The 15,791-nt window shown below is 40.0% G+C and overlaps 1 protein-coding gene across 14 annotated transcripts in view; it reads right to left on the bottom strand.

Moving 5' to 3' along the window:
- MARK3 (microtubule affinity regulating kinase 3) overlaps nt 1–15,791 on the bottom strand; it is a 113,272-nt gene that overhangs the window by 58,890 nt on the left and 38,591 nt on the right. For 11 of the 14 annotated variants that reach the window (XM_012471191.3, XM_012471192.3, XM_012471194.3 and 8 more), the window contains one exon: nt 12,548–12,601. The exons of 2 other annotated variants lie outside the window; for them this stretch is intronic. In XM_012471191.3, coding sequence (XP_012326614.1) covers nt 12,548–12,601 — 54 coding nt within the window. Of the gene's footprint in view, nt 1–5,507; nt 5,626–12,547; nt 12,602–15,791 lie in introns of those variants that run through there. One more of the 14 variants, XM_064375249.1, reaches the window with a different exon arrangement.

Here is a 15,791-nt window from a genome sequence, read left to right as displayed (position 1 = left end):
TTTTATTGCTCTACATTAGAAACTATAGCCTAGAAAGATGTTAGCCTGGCTTATTCAAATGTTATGTATTGCCCAACTCTGAGAAAATAATTTACCTCATAGTCATCACACATTGATTTAATAGTTATGACAATAACATCCTAGCACAACAGCTGTTATGTATCCTGAAAACAGGATTAAAATTGAACAGCTATAATATGGGCTAATGCAGGTGCTGTATATTAAGATATATACCTTTTTTTCCCCTATTTACCATGTCATTCATGAATGGCATAAGAGAGTTAAGTTATAAAGTCTTCTCTGTCATGCCTGTGTTTCTATCAATGTAGCTCTGATTTTCACCTATGTATTTTGGGGTTCTAGTTATCATCTGGTATCCTATCATTAAAAATATAATTAAAAAATATGAAAATAAAAATAATTGCCTTCAAAATGGCAATTGGTAAGTGAACCAGAATAACCACTCTGAAGAACAAAGCGTGTGTTTAGACATGCAGACTGTCCACAATGCAGATCAGTAAAGAAAGGAGAAGTGAGGCAGCAAGTGATTATACAGATGAAAAACCATGAAACTGAATCCCTGCCTCATAACACATGACTGCTGGTGGTTTAAAGATTAAACACTTGAAGACAACAGAGAAGAATATTTTTTATGACTCCAGGTAGAGAAGAATTTCTTAAAGAAGACAGAAAAAGTACAAAGCATATGTATATATATATATATAAAAAGACTGATAAATTCAGCTGCTTCAAAGTTAGAGCCTCTGCTATTTACTAAGAGACAATATCAAGAGAGTGAAGACATACCATCAAGTAGAAGATATGTGCCACATATATATAATAGAATCCAGGATATACAATTATATCCTAAAATAAAAAAATCCACTAGAAATTAAAAGAAACGAATAGGCACAAAAAAAACTAAATATGAAAAAATGTGTGACCTCATCAGTAATCAGGAAAATGTTACATTAAAACCACAATTAGATTTTTTTTTTTTCTTTTTTTTGAGAGAGGATCTGGCTCTGTTGCCCTTGGCTGGGGTGCAGTGGTGTGATCACAGCTCACTGCAGCTGTGAACTCCTGGGCTTAATACAATATTCAGCCTCCCAAGTATGTGAGACCACAGCTATGTATCACCATGCCCAGCTAATTAAAAAAATATATTTTTGTAGATACATTCTTGCTCTGTTGCCCAGGCTGGTCTTGAACTCCTAGCTTCGAGAGATCTTCCCATCTCATGCTCCCAAAGTGCTGGGATTACAGAAGTGAGTCACCATGCCTGGCTAAATATCAGTTTTATATTTACTAAACTGATGGTACAACTTTTTTAAAAAATTCTTTTGAGACAGAGTCTTACTCTGTCGCTAGGCTGGAGTGCAGTGGCATGATCTTGGCTCACTGCAACCTCTGCCTCCCAGGTTCAAGCAATTCTCCTGTGATGGCACAAATTTTAAAAAATCAGAGAAAATCAAATTTTGATAATGATGCTACATTACTTGTGCTCTCTTACAAGTTACTGATGAAAATATAAATTAGCACACCTGCTCTGGAAATAATTTGGCCTTTTCTAATGAAGGAGGAGGATGTGCAGACAGACCCCGTGACACAAGAATTCTAAGTATACAGCTTTAAGAAATACTTCACAAGTGTGCCAGGACATACAAAGGACAATTCACAGCAGTCATGTTTGCAATACAAATAGTCATGTTTGCAATATAGAAAGCAATCCAAATGTGCCTGAACCACAGAATGGATAAATACAGAGTGGCATATTCACATAATGGGATACTATATATTCTTGAAAGTGGACATAGCAGTGAAGGTGAATTATAGCAAAATACATCAACATGGAACACAATGGAGGTAAAAGAAAGCACCAGGCACGGTGGTTCACGCCTGTAATCCCAGCACTTTGGGAGGCCGAGGGGGGCAGATCACTTGAGGTCAGGAGTTCGAGACCAGCCTGGCCAACATGGTGAAACCCCGTCTCTACTAAAAATACAAAAATTAATTAGGCATGGTGGTGCGTGCCTGTAATCCCAGCTACTTGGGAGGCTGAGACAGGAGAATCACTTGAACCCAGGAGGCAGAGGCTGTAGTGAGTTGAGATCGTGCCACTGCACTCCAGCCTGGACAACAAGAGCGAAACTCCGTCTAAAAAAAAAAGAAAAAGAAAAAGAAAGCAAAAGCCAACAGGAGAATACATATAGCATGAGTCTATTTATACAATGTTCAAAACTTTACACTACATTGGCCAGGCAGAGTGGCTCACGCCTGTAATCCCAGCACTTTGGGAGGCCAAGGTGGGTGGATCGCTTGAGGTCAGGAGTTTGAGACCAGCCTGGCCAACATGATGAAACCTGGTCCATATTAAAAATACAAAAATTAGCTGGGTGTGGTGGTGGGCGCCTGTAATCCCAGCTACTCAGGAGGCTGAGGCACAAGATCACTTGAACCTGGGAGGCAGAGGTTACTGTGAGCCGAGATGGCACCACTGCACTCCAGTCTAGGAGACAGTGTGAGACTCAGTCTCAAAAAAAAAAAAAAAGAAAAAAACTCAACAAACCCAAAAGAAACAAAAAACAGACAGACAAAAAAAACCTTTACACTACATTGATGAGGGATCCATATGTGGTAAAATTATACAGACAAGCAAGAAAATACTAAGAAAATCCTTGTTAGCGGTTACCCAGTAAGTGGGAAATGAAGAAGGGGAATCAGGTTGAGGAGGGGCACAATATGGAACTGATTTAAAGGTACTGTTGAAGATCTATTTCTTAAACCAGGTAGTATAAAGGTGTTCATCTCATATACATATTTATACGCTAAACATGGAACAGAACATTCTTTTGTATATAGTCACTATTTAATAAAAATTAAAAACTAAATTTAAAAAATCGCTTTGCTTCAGCTGATTAATACAACAAAGCAGTTTTCTAAAAATGTAAAACAAGTGTAGCAACAATGTGTGTTTTTTTAAGAGATAGGGTCTTGCTCTGTCACCCAGGCTGGAGTGCCGTGGCACGAACATGGTTCAGTGAAGCGTCGACCTCCTGGGCTCAAGCAATCCTTCAGCCTCAGCCTGCCAAGTAGCTGGGACTACAGGTGCACACCACCACATCTGGCTAATTTCTGTATGTAGAGACAGGGTTTTGCCACGTTGCCCAGATTGGTCTTGAACTCCTAAGCTCAGCAATCTGCCTGCCTCGGCATCCCAAAGTGCTGGGATTACAGCTTCCTAAGTCACCACACCTGGCCAACAATGTGGTTTTTATGATCAAATATTTCAAAGACAAACTAAGAATTTTCTCTCATCTCCCAAACTCAAGGTTCTGGTGGTCAAGATTCCTAGAATCAGAGCAACATCAGAAAAAAAATAATTTAGTGTGAAAATGAATTTGGTATTAACAAAATTAACTTATCAGATTTTACTAGGTATCTACCACCTGCAAGGTGAATTTCAATATGTTCCTTTGCTTCCTTCCCGTATGGAAAGTACTATGAACGACTGGCTCTCCAAGGGAAAGAAAGCTATCTGAGGCTACGGATTTAGGTTCTAATGCTAGTTCAGTCCCTTATTCACTGGATGAGTGAACAAGCCACAAAATCTTAGAGAGCCACCTACTTATCTATAAGACAGATTTTACAAACATCTACTTCACAGGATTGTTGTGAAATGTACATGCAATGATGTAAAGTATGTATAGTCATTAAAACTGACTCCAGGGCCATACGACCTAATTCCAACCCAGCTGCACCACTCGCTGAGTCTAGGTAACGTGACCTCCCTGGCCCTGTCAACTCTACAAATAAAGGATGTTTGACATACAGAGTGCATGGAATAGCACCTGCTACATAATAAACACTAGACATGTAATTGTGATTCTAGCTATGTTGCTGTTATAATTCTCTCACAAAGGTCTAATTTGTACCCAAGTTTATATTTTCTGCAAATGGGTCCGAGCTATGCTCTAAGTTTAACCTACTTAAAACACTTGGTTCCTTGGTGACTTTTACAAAACAGCATAATGAATCATTGATACAATGATCATTGTATGCTGGGTATGGTGGTGTGTGCCTATAATCCTAGCTCCTTGGAAGGCAGACTGGAATCCTCAGGAGGATGCTTGAATCCAGGAATCTGAGACCAGCTTGGGCAAGACAGTGAGACCTTGCTTCTCAAAACATAAAACAAACCCCCAAAATACACTCTAATATTCTCAGTTTACAATGTATTCTAAATATCAAGCTGTACTATTTCTTGCCAAAACAAAAATAAGTCTGGCAATACATTTAAAAGTTTGTAAGGAATAAAGAAGCAACAATATTGAAGCTGTATTATTTTTCTATTTCTTATACCTCTTTTAAAGTCTAAAAAAAATATACATTTTTATTCTCAATATTTTAAATATGTAAAATCAGGCTGGGGGCGGTGACTCATGCCTATAATTGCAGTGCTTTGGGAGGTCAAGACGGGAGGATTGCTTGAGCCCAGAAGTTCCAGCTGCAGTGAGCTATAATCACGACATTGCACTTCAGCTTGGGCTACAAAGTAAAACCTTGAATCAATCAATCAATCAGTCAGTCAGTCAAACAAGCATCTGTCTTGGATTTCATTTGTGCCATCCCCTATTTGTATTAATTTATCAGATTTATGACACTGATCTGAATGTAGACACTGGATTGTACATGACAGGCAAAACTGTAACAACTATTTTTACAGTGGTTACTACTTTTGTTAATGACCTGAACTACTGACCTGCTATAAGTCAATATAAAAAAATGAAAGAGAAAGGTACTTAAAAAGAAAAGAAAAAGATGAAAAGAGTTGTTCAATGAAAAGGATTCCCAAAATAACTTCTGCTTCACCCAATAGAGAAAAGAGGCCAGGAACTGGGTACTAAGGTATTCCTAGGAAGAGTTCCAGAGAGGGAGGAAGTATTTAGCAGTGGAAGCTGTCTATGAAACTTAGAATATGTGGGGAAGGAGTCATCTTTAAAATAGGTTACTTTGCCGGGCATGGTGGCTTATGCCTGTAATCCAGCACTTTTAGAAGCGAGTGGATCACTTGAGGTCAGGAGTTTGAAACCAGCCTGGCCAACATGGCAAAACCCTACCTCTACTAAAAATACAAAAATTAGCTGGGTGTAGCAGCAAGTGCCTGCAATCTCAACTGCTTAGGAGGCTGAGGCAGGAGAATCACTTGAACTCGGGAGGTGGAGGTTGCAGTGAGTTGAAATTATGCCACTGCACTCCAGCCTGGGTAACAGAGGGAGGCTCTGTGAAATAAAAAAATAAAATAGGTTACTTTAGTTGGGTGTGGTGGTGCGCACCTCTAGTCCCAGCTACCTTAAGAGGCTGAGGTAGAAGGATACTTGAGCCCAGAAATTCAAGGCTGCAGTGAGCTCTAGTCTTGCCGCTACATTCCAGCCTGGGCAACAAAACAAGACCCCAACAATCAATCACTTAATCAATAAAATAAATAAATAAAGAAGACAGGTTACCTTTTGGAAGAGGAGAGAAATTAAGAACTTTAGGGGAAACTGAAGGCAGACCAGGAGCCATTCTCATCTGGGTTGTGTACTGGGATCACCACATCTCTAGACCCACCAGATAGGACCTCTAGGGAGGAAAGTACTGTGAAGGAAATATGCTTTTTTCAAACTCCACAAATGTTTCTAATGCACAGGAAGGGTTGAAAGCTACTGGTTTAAGAAAACCAAATCAACGGTGCCCTAAATAACCCAGTGGTGGCAGCAGTAAAAGTAATTACACAATAGATCACATGAAAAGCATGAACTGGTTCTCCCTGCTTTCAAATTACAAGGTTCCCTGATATGTCCCACAACCAAGATTCCCTAGGATGTCAAAAAAAGGCCACTACGTCTGCAGAGCTGTAAGCACTAACAGTGGCTCCAAAGCAAACACCAACTTTAAAAAGAAAACAGCTTCCTATTCCTGGGTAGGTGTCTAGGGCTTGAGGGGATCACAGTGGACCAGGCTTGAGAGGCACAATGAATAAAATATTAATTCACAGAAATAACTTCCAGAAATGACCTAATAAGATTATTCTTGACTGAACTAGATTCTAAATTCTTCTAGTTTTCTTTAATATCTGGCTACAACTTGCCAATGAAGAATGAACTGCTCAATTTTGGAAGCCCTATAAACCAAAGCCAACAACTCAATGTAAATTTCAAGTCTCATGCCTGATGTGTAGGCCACACAGAGAATTCACCAGAATGCCAGATACCAAAACCAGAGACATTCAAACTGTGAACCAGGACAAGAGGTTGTGGACTGTAGGCTATGGACAGCTTTTCCCAAGACTGTCGGAACAAGAAGACTTCGTAATAAGGCTTTTACCCCTCTTAATTTTTCCTTACTAATGCCTTCTTCTTACACTTTGGCAGGACCATGCTGCAGCTAAAATTTCACAATTGGGAGCTTCTGTGGGTAACTTGCACGCCCTGCTTTATAGTTAGCCAGTCACAGGATGCTGGATTGCCTACTAAACAGGAAGGAATCTGCAGTTCATGACACTTCTCATTGCGATTTGGTATGGTAGAGAAGACTACCTGCTTAAAATTGGCAGACTCCTTTATTTGTCTATACAATTTTAGTTGATTTGGTTCATGGAAACCCTGGCTAAGAAGCATACTCTAAACGCTTCGTATGATCCTCATGATAGTCATAACAGCAGTCTCTGGTATGCTGTATCCTCCCAGAGTGTTAAGTGTCTCCATATAGCCACCTGTCAGATATCAAATGGTTTCTCTCTGGCTAGAACAACAAAAACTCAGAAGAAACACATGATAATGAGAATACCCTGTCAATGGCATGCTGAAACGGGAAACCCAAAATGATGGCAACTGAGAACAGAAGGGTATCCTAGGTTTCGGTTACACTCTTACCCAGGTGAGAGCCTGACCAAAAGCGGGGAGAGGATTGACCGTTAAATAAAAATTATAGGAAGCCATTGTCTGGGACTAAGCTCCTACATTAGGCCTCAGGAGACCAAATTAAAATTAAAAATGGAGTAATCCCTGCTAAAGTTTCACATTCCCAAACCTAAACTAAGTTATCTGACCTTCCTAGAAACCAGAAAAAAAGGAGATAACAGGAAATTTCCTGAACAGGGCAGTTTATTATGTATTTACTTATTTTCTGAGACAGAGTCTCATTCTGTCATCCAGGCTAGAGTGCAGTGGCCCGATCTTGGCTCACTGCAACCTCTGCCTCCCAGGTTCAAGCTGTTCTTGTGCCTCAGCCTCCTGGGTAGCTGGGGCTATGCCACCATGTCCGGCTAATTTTTGTATTTTTAATAGAGACAGGGTTTCACCATGTTGGCCAGGGTGGTCCCGAACTCCTAGCCTCAGGTGTTCTGCCTACCTCAGCCTCTCAAAGTGCTGGGATTACAGGTGTGTGCCACTGCGCCCAGCCCCCAATTGAAGATTTATACTGTCCTGGCTGGGTGCAGTGGCTCACGCCTGTAATCCCAGCACTTTGGGAGGCTGAGGCAGGCGGATCACCTGAGGTCAGGATTTAGAGACCAACCTGACCAACATAGCAAAACTGTCTCTACTAAAAATACAAAAATTATCTGGGCGTGGTGGCGTGCACTTGTAGTCCCAGCTACTCAGGGGGCTGATGCAGGAGAATCTCTTGAACCCGGAAGGTGGAGGTTGCAGTGAGCTGAGATCACGCCACTGCACTCCAGCCTGGACGACAAGGTGAGACTCTGTCTAAACAAACAAACAAACAAAAAAACTTCAACTGGCACAATAATGAAGTTCCTACTGCTTTAACCCTTACAGGAAACAAATGTAGTGTGAATTAACCTGATGTTAACTAATCAGTTATCTTTCTATGTGGTGTAGTCTATTGTGGTCTATTGTTCTGTTTCCTTGACCCTGCCTTACGAAAAAGTAACTCCGAAAGGACCAATACACTCTTTGTTCTTTGCTTTAGCTTCTTTTTTTGAGACAGTTTTGCTCTGTTGCCCAGGCTGTAGTGCAGGGGCACCATCGTAGTCCACTACAGCCTTCAACTGCTAGACTCAAGCGATCCTTCCATCTCAGCCTCCAGAGTAACTGGGACTACAGGTACACACCACGACACCTGGTTAATTTGTTTTATTTATTTATTTAATTTGTAGAGACAGGCCTGTCTATGTTGCCTAGGCTGGTCTCAAATTTCTGCACTCAAGTGATCCTCTTGCCTCAGCCTTCCAAGGTGCTGGGATTACAGGAGTTAGCCACTGAGCCTGGCCTGCCTCAGCATCCTTCAGTCTTTGGCTCTAAAGCCAACTTCTGCTCAGCTCATAGGAACACTTATTCTATTTTATGGAATGCAGTGTTGCCCTATTTTAGAATCACGATAAGGCCAGCTGAAGGAAGGAAGAATGGAAGGAAGGAAGGAGACTGAGGTGGGTATAAGCAGGATTTCCCCACAAAGACCCTGATGAAATCTACAGTCAATAATGCTTCAATAAATCCTACTGGGTATTTCACATATATTTGTGTTTAATGTTCCTTTTTTTCTTCCTCTGTAAATCTCATTAAAATTTAAAAACACAGGGATTTCCCTTTCTGTCCTAGTCAGTCTAGATTTAAGAATGGTGGTTAAATCTTACTCAAAATATGCTTTACTACTGGGTCAGCAGTATCAACTTAGAAGGATGAATTCTCCTTTGAAGGTCTTGTTCTTGCCTTAATATTTTAATTGGATGGAGACTTCCATATGCAATTTATATAGCAGCTAATACAAAAGACCCATTATTCCAAAATGCCCCAAAAGATTGGAATTAAGGCAGAAAATCAATTAAATGAATTTCAGCAGGAATCAAACAAATTCAGGTGGCAGGGGAGAAACAATTCCAAGTATGGAATAAAGTAGACCTCTGTTGAGGGCAACTCCTGTGGGAGTACCCACAGAGGCTGAGGGTATTTACTCTGGAGAAGAGAAAATCAAGAAGACCCAAAATAGCAACTTCTAAGGGCCATGTTTGGAGTGACTATAACTCCATATGGCAAAATAGAGAACAGTGTTGTAGAAGTTTCTAGAAGACAGATGCTACTCTGAAGTAAGGGGAAAAGGCTCTAATAACAAAGCCACTGAACACTGGCATAAGATGCTATGGGAAGGAGTGTGTCTCTATCCCTGAATGTGCTCAAGGTTGGCTAACTAACCAACTATCCTGAATACATTTTTAAAAAATCAATTATTTTATTTCATTACATGTTACAAATTTCTTGTTTTTTTTGAGACAAAGTCTTACTCTGTTGCCTCCTGCATTTAAGCGACTCTCCTGCCTCAGCCTCCTGACCCAGCTAATTTTTGTATTTTTAGTAGAGACAGGGTTTCACCATGTTGGCCAGGCTGGTCTGGAACTCCTGACCTCAAGTGATCTGCCCACCTCAGCATGGGTGTGGTGGCTCACACCTGTAATCTCAGCACTTGGGGAGGCTAAGGCAGGTGGCTAAGGGAGGCTAAGGTCAGGAGTTTCAGACCGGATCAGCTTGGCTAACATGGCAAAACCCCCATCTCTACTAAAAATACAAAAATTAGCCAGGTGTAGTGGCATACGCCTGTAGTCCTAGCTACTCAGGAGGCTGAGGGAGAATAGCTTGAACCCAAAAGGCGGAGGTTGCAGTGAACTCAGATCACACCACTGCACTCCAGCCTGGCCGACAGAGCAAGACTCCGTTTCAAAAAAAAAAAAGCTGACCTAAAATATGCTTAAAAATAGAATAGCATCCCAGATAGAGTAGTGAGAAGTTAGAAGGTATACAGCCAGATGCTGTGGTGTGCCTTTGGAGTCCCAGCTGCTTGGGAGGCTGAAGTGGGAAGACTGCTTATGCCTGGAAGTTCGAGTCCAGACTGGGCAACAGAGCAAGACTCATCTTTTAAAGAAAAAAACAGTACAAAAACAGTGGTGAAAAATAAATCTCTCACTAAAATCTAACGTTTATTAATTCAATGGCTAGAAAAATACAAAGGAAAAATGAAGACACTCATCTGTGAAAATAATATCAATTTGCAAACAGAGTCAACTCAGATTTACTTACATGTGCATTTAGTAAATATTCATGACCCAGCGTGCAAGCCTGAATATCATGAAACTGATATTTTAACACGCGTGTTCAAACACTGCCTGAATGAGCCAGTCTACCTTTTTTGGTAGTGGCAGTAAAAACAGACTGCATACTGTTGATGGCAGAATGTTCTTTACAATGAATCTTAGCTGCTAGGGCATGCTCCACAGCTTTAAATCACTATCTAAGAGTGCTGTTCCTGAAGTAAGTGTGAAACAGCTATGAATAGTGCTGACAAGAAAAAAGGCTGCAAGAATGACTATTCCAAAGGGGGCTGACAAGGTCTCCTGGAACACTCTACATTGTTGCAAAATGGCAGGAATTGGTAGGGGGACGAGAAGGGGAGGCTGGAGATAAGAAACCTCTTATGAAAAAGAAAGTGAAAGAAATGTATATAAAATGCTTCTAATTTACTTTATATCAAGTTATATACACAATTTTAAATAATGCCGTATAATATTATACTTATCAAGTTATTTAACTTGGGATAGAGCTAGCTTTAGAATAGGTCTTCTGTGGATGGTTCATACTTGAATGATACCACAAAAAAATCTTCACACTAGTGGGCTAACCAGACAAACTAATAATAATGTGACAAACAATAAAAGAGCAGCAATTAAAAATCAGGACCAATAAAATAAAATAAAAATGAAGAAAGGAAGGAAGCAAACAAGAAGAAAAAACTGCAGCCAACTTGATACAACACCATGATAAAATTTTTTCCTGGAAAACTGCTAGGATTACAATTATATCCAGGTACGCATGAACAGTGAAAGGTATGTAACATCATAGACTACTCAATTAGAGTCCTCAGTAAACATCTGCGTATGTCTTTAGTTCTGAATACCAAATTTTAGTAACCCCTAATGTATTTATTAGTACCAAATCCTTAGACAGATGAATATAGAAAGTTTAAGGAAATAGATAAAATTTACTGTTCAGGACAAAGGACTGGAATTTTTAGATGTTTCATGCCCACCTTGAGAAGCCCTAAAGCCCATATGGGTTGCAGATCACAAAAACTACTTGTCTCAATAACATTTTTAGTGCAAGATAAAGTCTATCTCCTTCCCCACCTCCCACACACATAACAGGGACAGGGCTTCAAAATTACCAGGATATAAATAACCATGAGGAATACATTAGTAATATATATACAGCATTGCACTTATCAAAACATCTTACAAATGTATAGTGCACTGCAGTTTACAAAGCTCTTTTACATGTGTTGTTTTAATAATAGTCACATCCATCATGAGAAGATGAAAATATCTCCATTTTTTAAATTTATTTTTTACTTATTATTTATTTATTTTGAGACGGAGTCTTGCTCTGTCAACAGGCTGGAGTGCAGTGGCGTGATCTTGGCTCACTGCAAACTCCACCTCCTGGTTCAAGCAGTTCTCCTGTTTCAGTCTCTCAAGTAGCTGGGACTACAGGTGGACGCCACCACATCCGGCTAATTTTTTTTTTCTTTTTTGTATTTTAGTAGAGATGGGTTTCACCATGTTGATCAGGATGGTCTTGATCTCTTGACCTTGTGATCCGCCTGCCTCAGCCTCTCAAAGTGCTGGGATTACAAGTGTGAGCCACCACAAGCCCAGCCAATTATCTCCATTTTAAAGGTGAGAAACCCAAGGTCCAGAAAAGTTAAGTGCCTTGCTCAAGGTCAAATCAGACATCTGGTTAAGTGGCAGAGCCAGGACTTAAATTCAGTACTTCCTGCTCCTAGTTCATGGTCTTTGTACCCTGCCAACTACTATAGGCCAAATCTAGAAATCAAATGAAGTACGTAAAAAGACTCTGCAAAGCTAAAAACAACTAGAAAGATTTTCTTATGAAGATCATTAATTATTTGCTGATGAACCTACCAGTGAAATACCTATGCCTGGGCCCTACCTAATTGCTTAGGCATTATTATGCAAGTGTTAAGACTTTCAAAAGTTTGCCCAGGTGATTCTAAAAGGCACTAGAGCAAAGACTTGATCGATGTTAAATGAAACCAATGGCAATAATGCTTTATGAACATGCTTTTCCACTTTCAGTTTTACTTTTACATTTCCCTTTTATATTAATTGTCATTCCTTAATCAGATGTGGTGTGTCAAGGGTTTAAGGAAGCCAAAGTGTTGACTTTAAAATTTTCAGTATTAGCTATAAGAAAGGTACAAATCTGCACATCAATTACATGAAAACATTTTTGTACTCTCTAGTCAATATTTAGAATATCCAATAAAAAGTACAGCCTTGTACAGCTAAATCTTTGACTGAAAATAACCCAACCATTTTTATGAAATACTACATTAAGCTGCACTAATTTGAGGAATAGGAAGCTTTATGGCATTAAACATAAAATAAAAATAACAGTTGAGGTATTTAAGGGACAAATTAGATGGCAATTAGCACTGACAATAGTTTAAAAAATACTGGACATTGAACCAATCTTACCTTTTGTAGACTTGTTGGATTCAACTGAGTTTTGTCAATTATTTTTATTGCAACCTAGAAAAAAATATTTATGGATTTTAAGAATCTAGTAATTATGGACTGATAAATGCCAAGATATATGGCATTGCTAAGAAGCAAGCAAGCAAGCAAACAAACCTCAAAACCTAAAACTCAGCTGGTTACAATAAGCAATTATAACTTTATAAAACTGTGTAACTGAAAATAGAAGCTTCCATACCAATGCTTTTTGACTAAATTTCTCTCTACCTTAATTACACGAGACCCTAATAGTCAAATCACCCCTATTTGGCCTGAAGAAGTTACAGATGATAGATCTTTGTCCCTCTACAATTCTTTAGGACTAAGGGTCCCCCTGTAAAAGGGAGGGGGAAAATATGTCAGAAGTGTTTGAACCAGAGCAACTCCATATTGAAAAGGGGCTGAGTAAAATAAGTCTGAGACCTACTGGACTGCATTCCCAGGAGGTTAGGCATTCTCAGCAACAGGATGAGATAGGAGGAGCTCGGCACAAGATACAGGTCACTAAGACCCTGCTGACAAGAACAGGACGTGGTAAAGAAGCAGGCCAAAACCCACCAAAACCAAGATGGCGATGAAAAGTGTCCTCTGGTCATACTCACTGCTCATTATACACTAATTATGATGTATCAACATGCTAAAAGACACTCCCACCAGCCGTGACAGTTTACAAATGCCACAGCTATTTTGAGAAGTTACCCTAAAAGGGGAGGGATCTTCAGTTCCAGGAAATCTCTGCCCTTTTCCTGGAGAGCTCATGAATAATCCACCCCTTGTTTAGCAATATCAAGAAATCACTATAAGTAGACTCAGTCAAGCAGCCCATGCTCTCTGTCTATGGAGTAGCCATTCTTTTGTTTCTTTACTTCTTTTTTTTTTTTTTTAAGGCAGAGTCTCCCTCTGTTGCCCAGGCTGGAGTGCAGTAGCACGATCTCGACTCATTGCAACCTCTGCCTCCCAGGTTCTAAGTGATTCTCCCGCCTCAGCCTCCAAAGTAGCTGGGATTACAGGCACCCACAACCACACCTGGCTAATTTTGTATTTTTAGCAGAGATGGGGTTTCACCATGTTGGCCAGGCTGATCTTGAACTCCTGACCTCAGGTGATCCACCTTCCTTGGCCTCCCAAAGTGCTGGGATTACAAGCATGAGTCACTGTGCCTGGCCTGTTTCTTTACTTCTTTAATAAACTTCCTTTCACTTAAAGAAAAAAAAGAAAAAAAGAAAAGCAAATTGGGGCTTCAATCTAATAAGGGTACTGTTATAACATTTTATATTTAAGTTACTTATAGACAAGGGGAAAATCTCCTCCAAACCAAGAAAAAAAAAAGAGAGAGAGAAATTATACACAGAAAGCACTTCTAAAAACATATGCAATGTAGTAAATCTTTTATTTACAATTTACTGACACTTTAAATTTAGCTGACTCTGGGATAAGTAAGCATACAAATAAGTAGCTGTTGTATCTGAAAACTTTAAAAACATCTTATTTTTTAAAAAAATAGAAAAGCCCTTTGGGCAGTTGAAGAAGGAAAGGGAACTAGGTCCAAGGCAATCTGTGGGCTAACCAAGTGAATACATATGGAGGCAACCAAAGGGTCACCTAGCAGCCTTTGTTCAGAAAGGGTGAATATGCCCCAGCCAGTATTTTTAAAAACCATTAGGATATACAGGACGTACCACAGCTTCTATAGCTTCTGGTCAGCTTATCACTGTCAGGTAAAAATGATTTCTGTGGACTATGGGTATCCAGAATGGGGAAAGAACGAAAGTGACGACAGAAGGGAACAAAAGTGGAGGCTTTGCCATGACCAGGAAATATAAAATAACTGTTTTGCACTTGCTTTGAGCTCCAGAACAGCAAATGAGCCCACCTCCGTAAGAGCAAAGAGGCTGTGCTTCCTACTGGACACCCTGCAGGACACAGGAAGATCCACCCCTGGAGAAAGCATCTATAGCCAAAGACCAGGGAATGAGCTTAGAGTTTCCCTACAACAAAGGTTCTCACACTTTTTGGTCCCCTTTTACACTCTTAAAGGTTACTGATGTCCCCCAAATGTGGGTTGTATCAATGAATATTTACCATAATACAAGTAAACACTGAGAAACTGTAAAAAAATAAATAAATAAATATTTAACAATTCATTTCAAAATAACAATAAGCCTATTATAACACAAGTAATATATTTGTATGAAATTTTCATAGGAGCTTCTGCATTCAATCTGTTGTGCTATATCACACACACATCATGTAACCGCTGGAAAATTCCACTCTACACTTGTGAGAGAAAAAAATGAAAAAAGCAGATGTTTTAATAGTATCACAAAAATAGTTTTTTGACTCAGCAGACTCCTTAAAACTGTCTCAGGAAACCTCCAGGAGTCTCCTCATGCCATAGTTTTGAGAATGGCTACACTATGTATATGAACACCATGTTTTTAAAACCCTGCTTAACTTGGTCTGAAGCCTCCACCTGACCACATTATTTATTCCCTAGGAGCCTATAACCTCCAGAGGAGCCACAGAAAAAATCACTGCAACAAGGCATCCAGTGATTCTGACCCTGGAGTGGATGAACCATCACCCCCATCTTTGGGAGGAAGCAAATCAGAACTGGGGAAGGAGTGGAGGGAAAATGAGTGTGTGTGCCTGAAAAATACAAAATTGGAATTCTAATTTTATATTTCGAAAATATGAGTTTCAATGGAAACTGAATAAGCAAAAAAATACTGACTACTGAAATATGCAAATGTGAACTGTCTTATACATGTCTCAACTGGGGAAAATATCTTATTCATCTTTATAGCCCTAACTGGTACACAAGGAGTACTCAATAAATGCTGAGTTGTCCAGGCATGGTGGCTCACACCTGTAATCTCAACACTTTGGGAGGCTGAGGTGGGTGGATCACCTGAAGTCAGGAGTTCGAGACAAGCCTGCCCAACATGGTGAAACCCCATCTCTACTAAAAAGACAAAAATTAGCTGGGCTTGGTGGCGGATGCCTATAATTCCACCAGCTACTCGGAAGGCTGAGGCAGGATAATCACTTGAAACCTGGAGGGAGAGGTTGCAGTGAGCCAAGATGGAGCCATTGCCCTCCAGCCTGGGTGACAGAATGAGACGCCATCTCAAAAAAGATTAAATAAATGAATGCATGCTTCAGTGAGCCAAGATAGAGCCACTGCAACCAGCCTGGGCGACAG

The sequence above is a fragment of the Aotus nancymaae genome, unplaced genomic scaffold (genome assembly GCF_030222135.1).
Source record: "Aotus nancymaae isolate 86718 unplaced genomic scaffold, 86718_ANA_hifiasm-v0.15.2.pri h1tg000011l, whole genome shotgun sequence".
Taxonomy (NCBI): domain Eukaryota; kingdom Metazoa; phylum Chordata; class Mammalia; order Primates; family Aotidae; genus Aotus; species Aotus nancymaae.
Note: the sequence above shows the minus strand (reverse complement) of the source record. Positions and strands in the feature narration are given on the sequence as shown.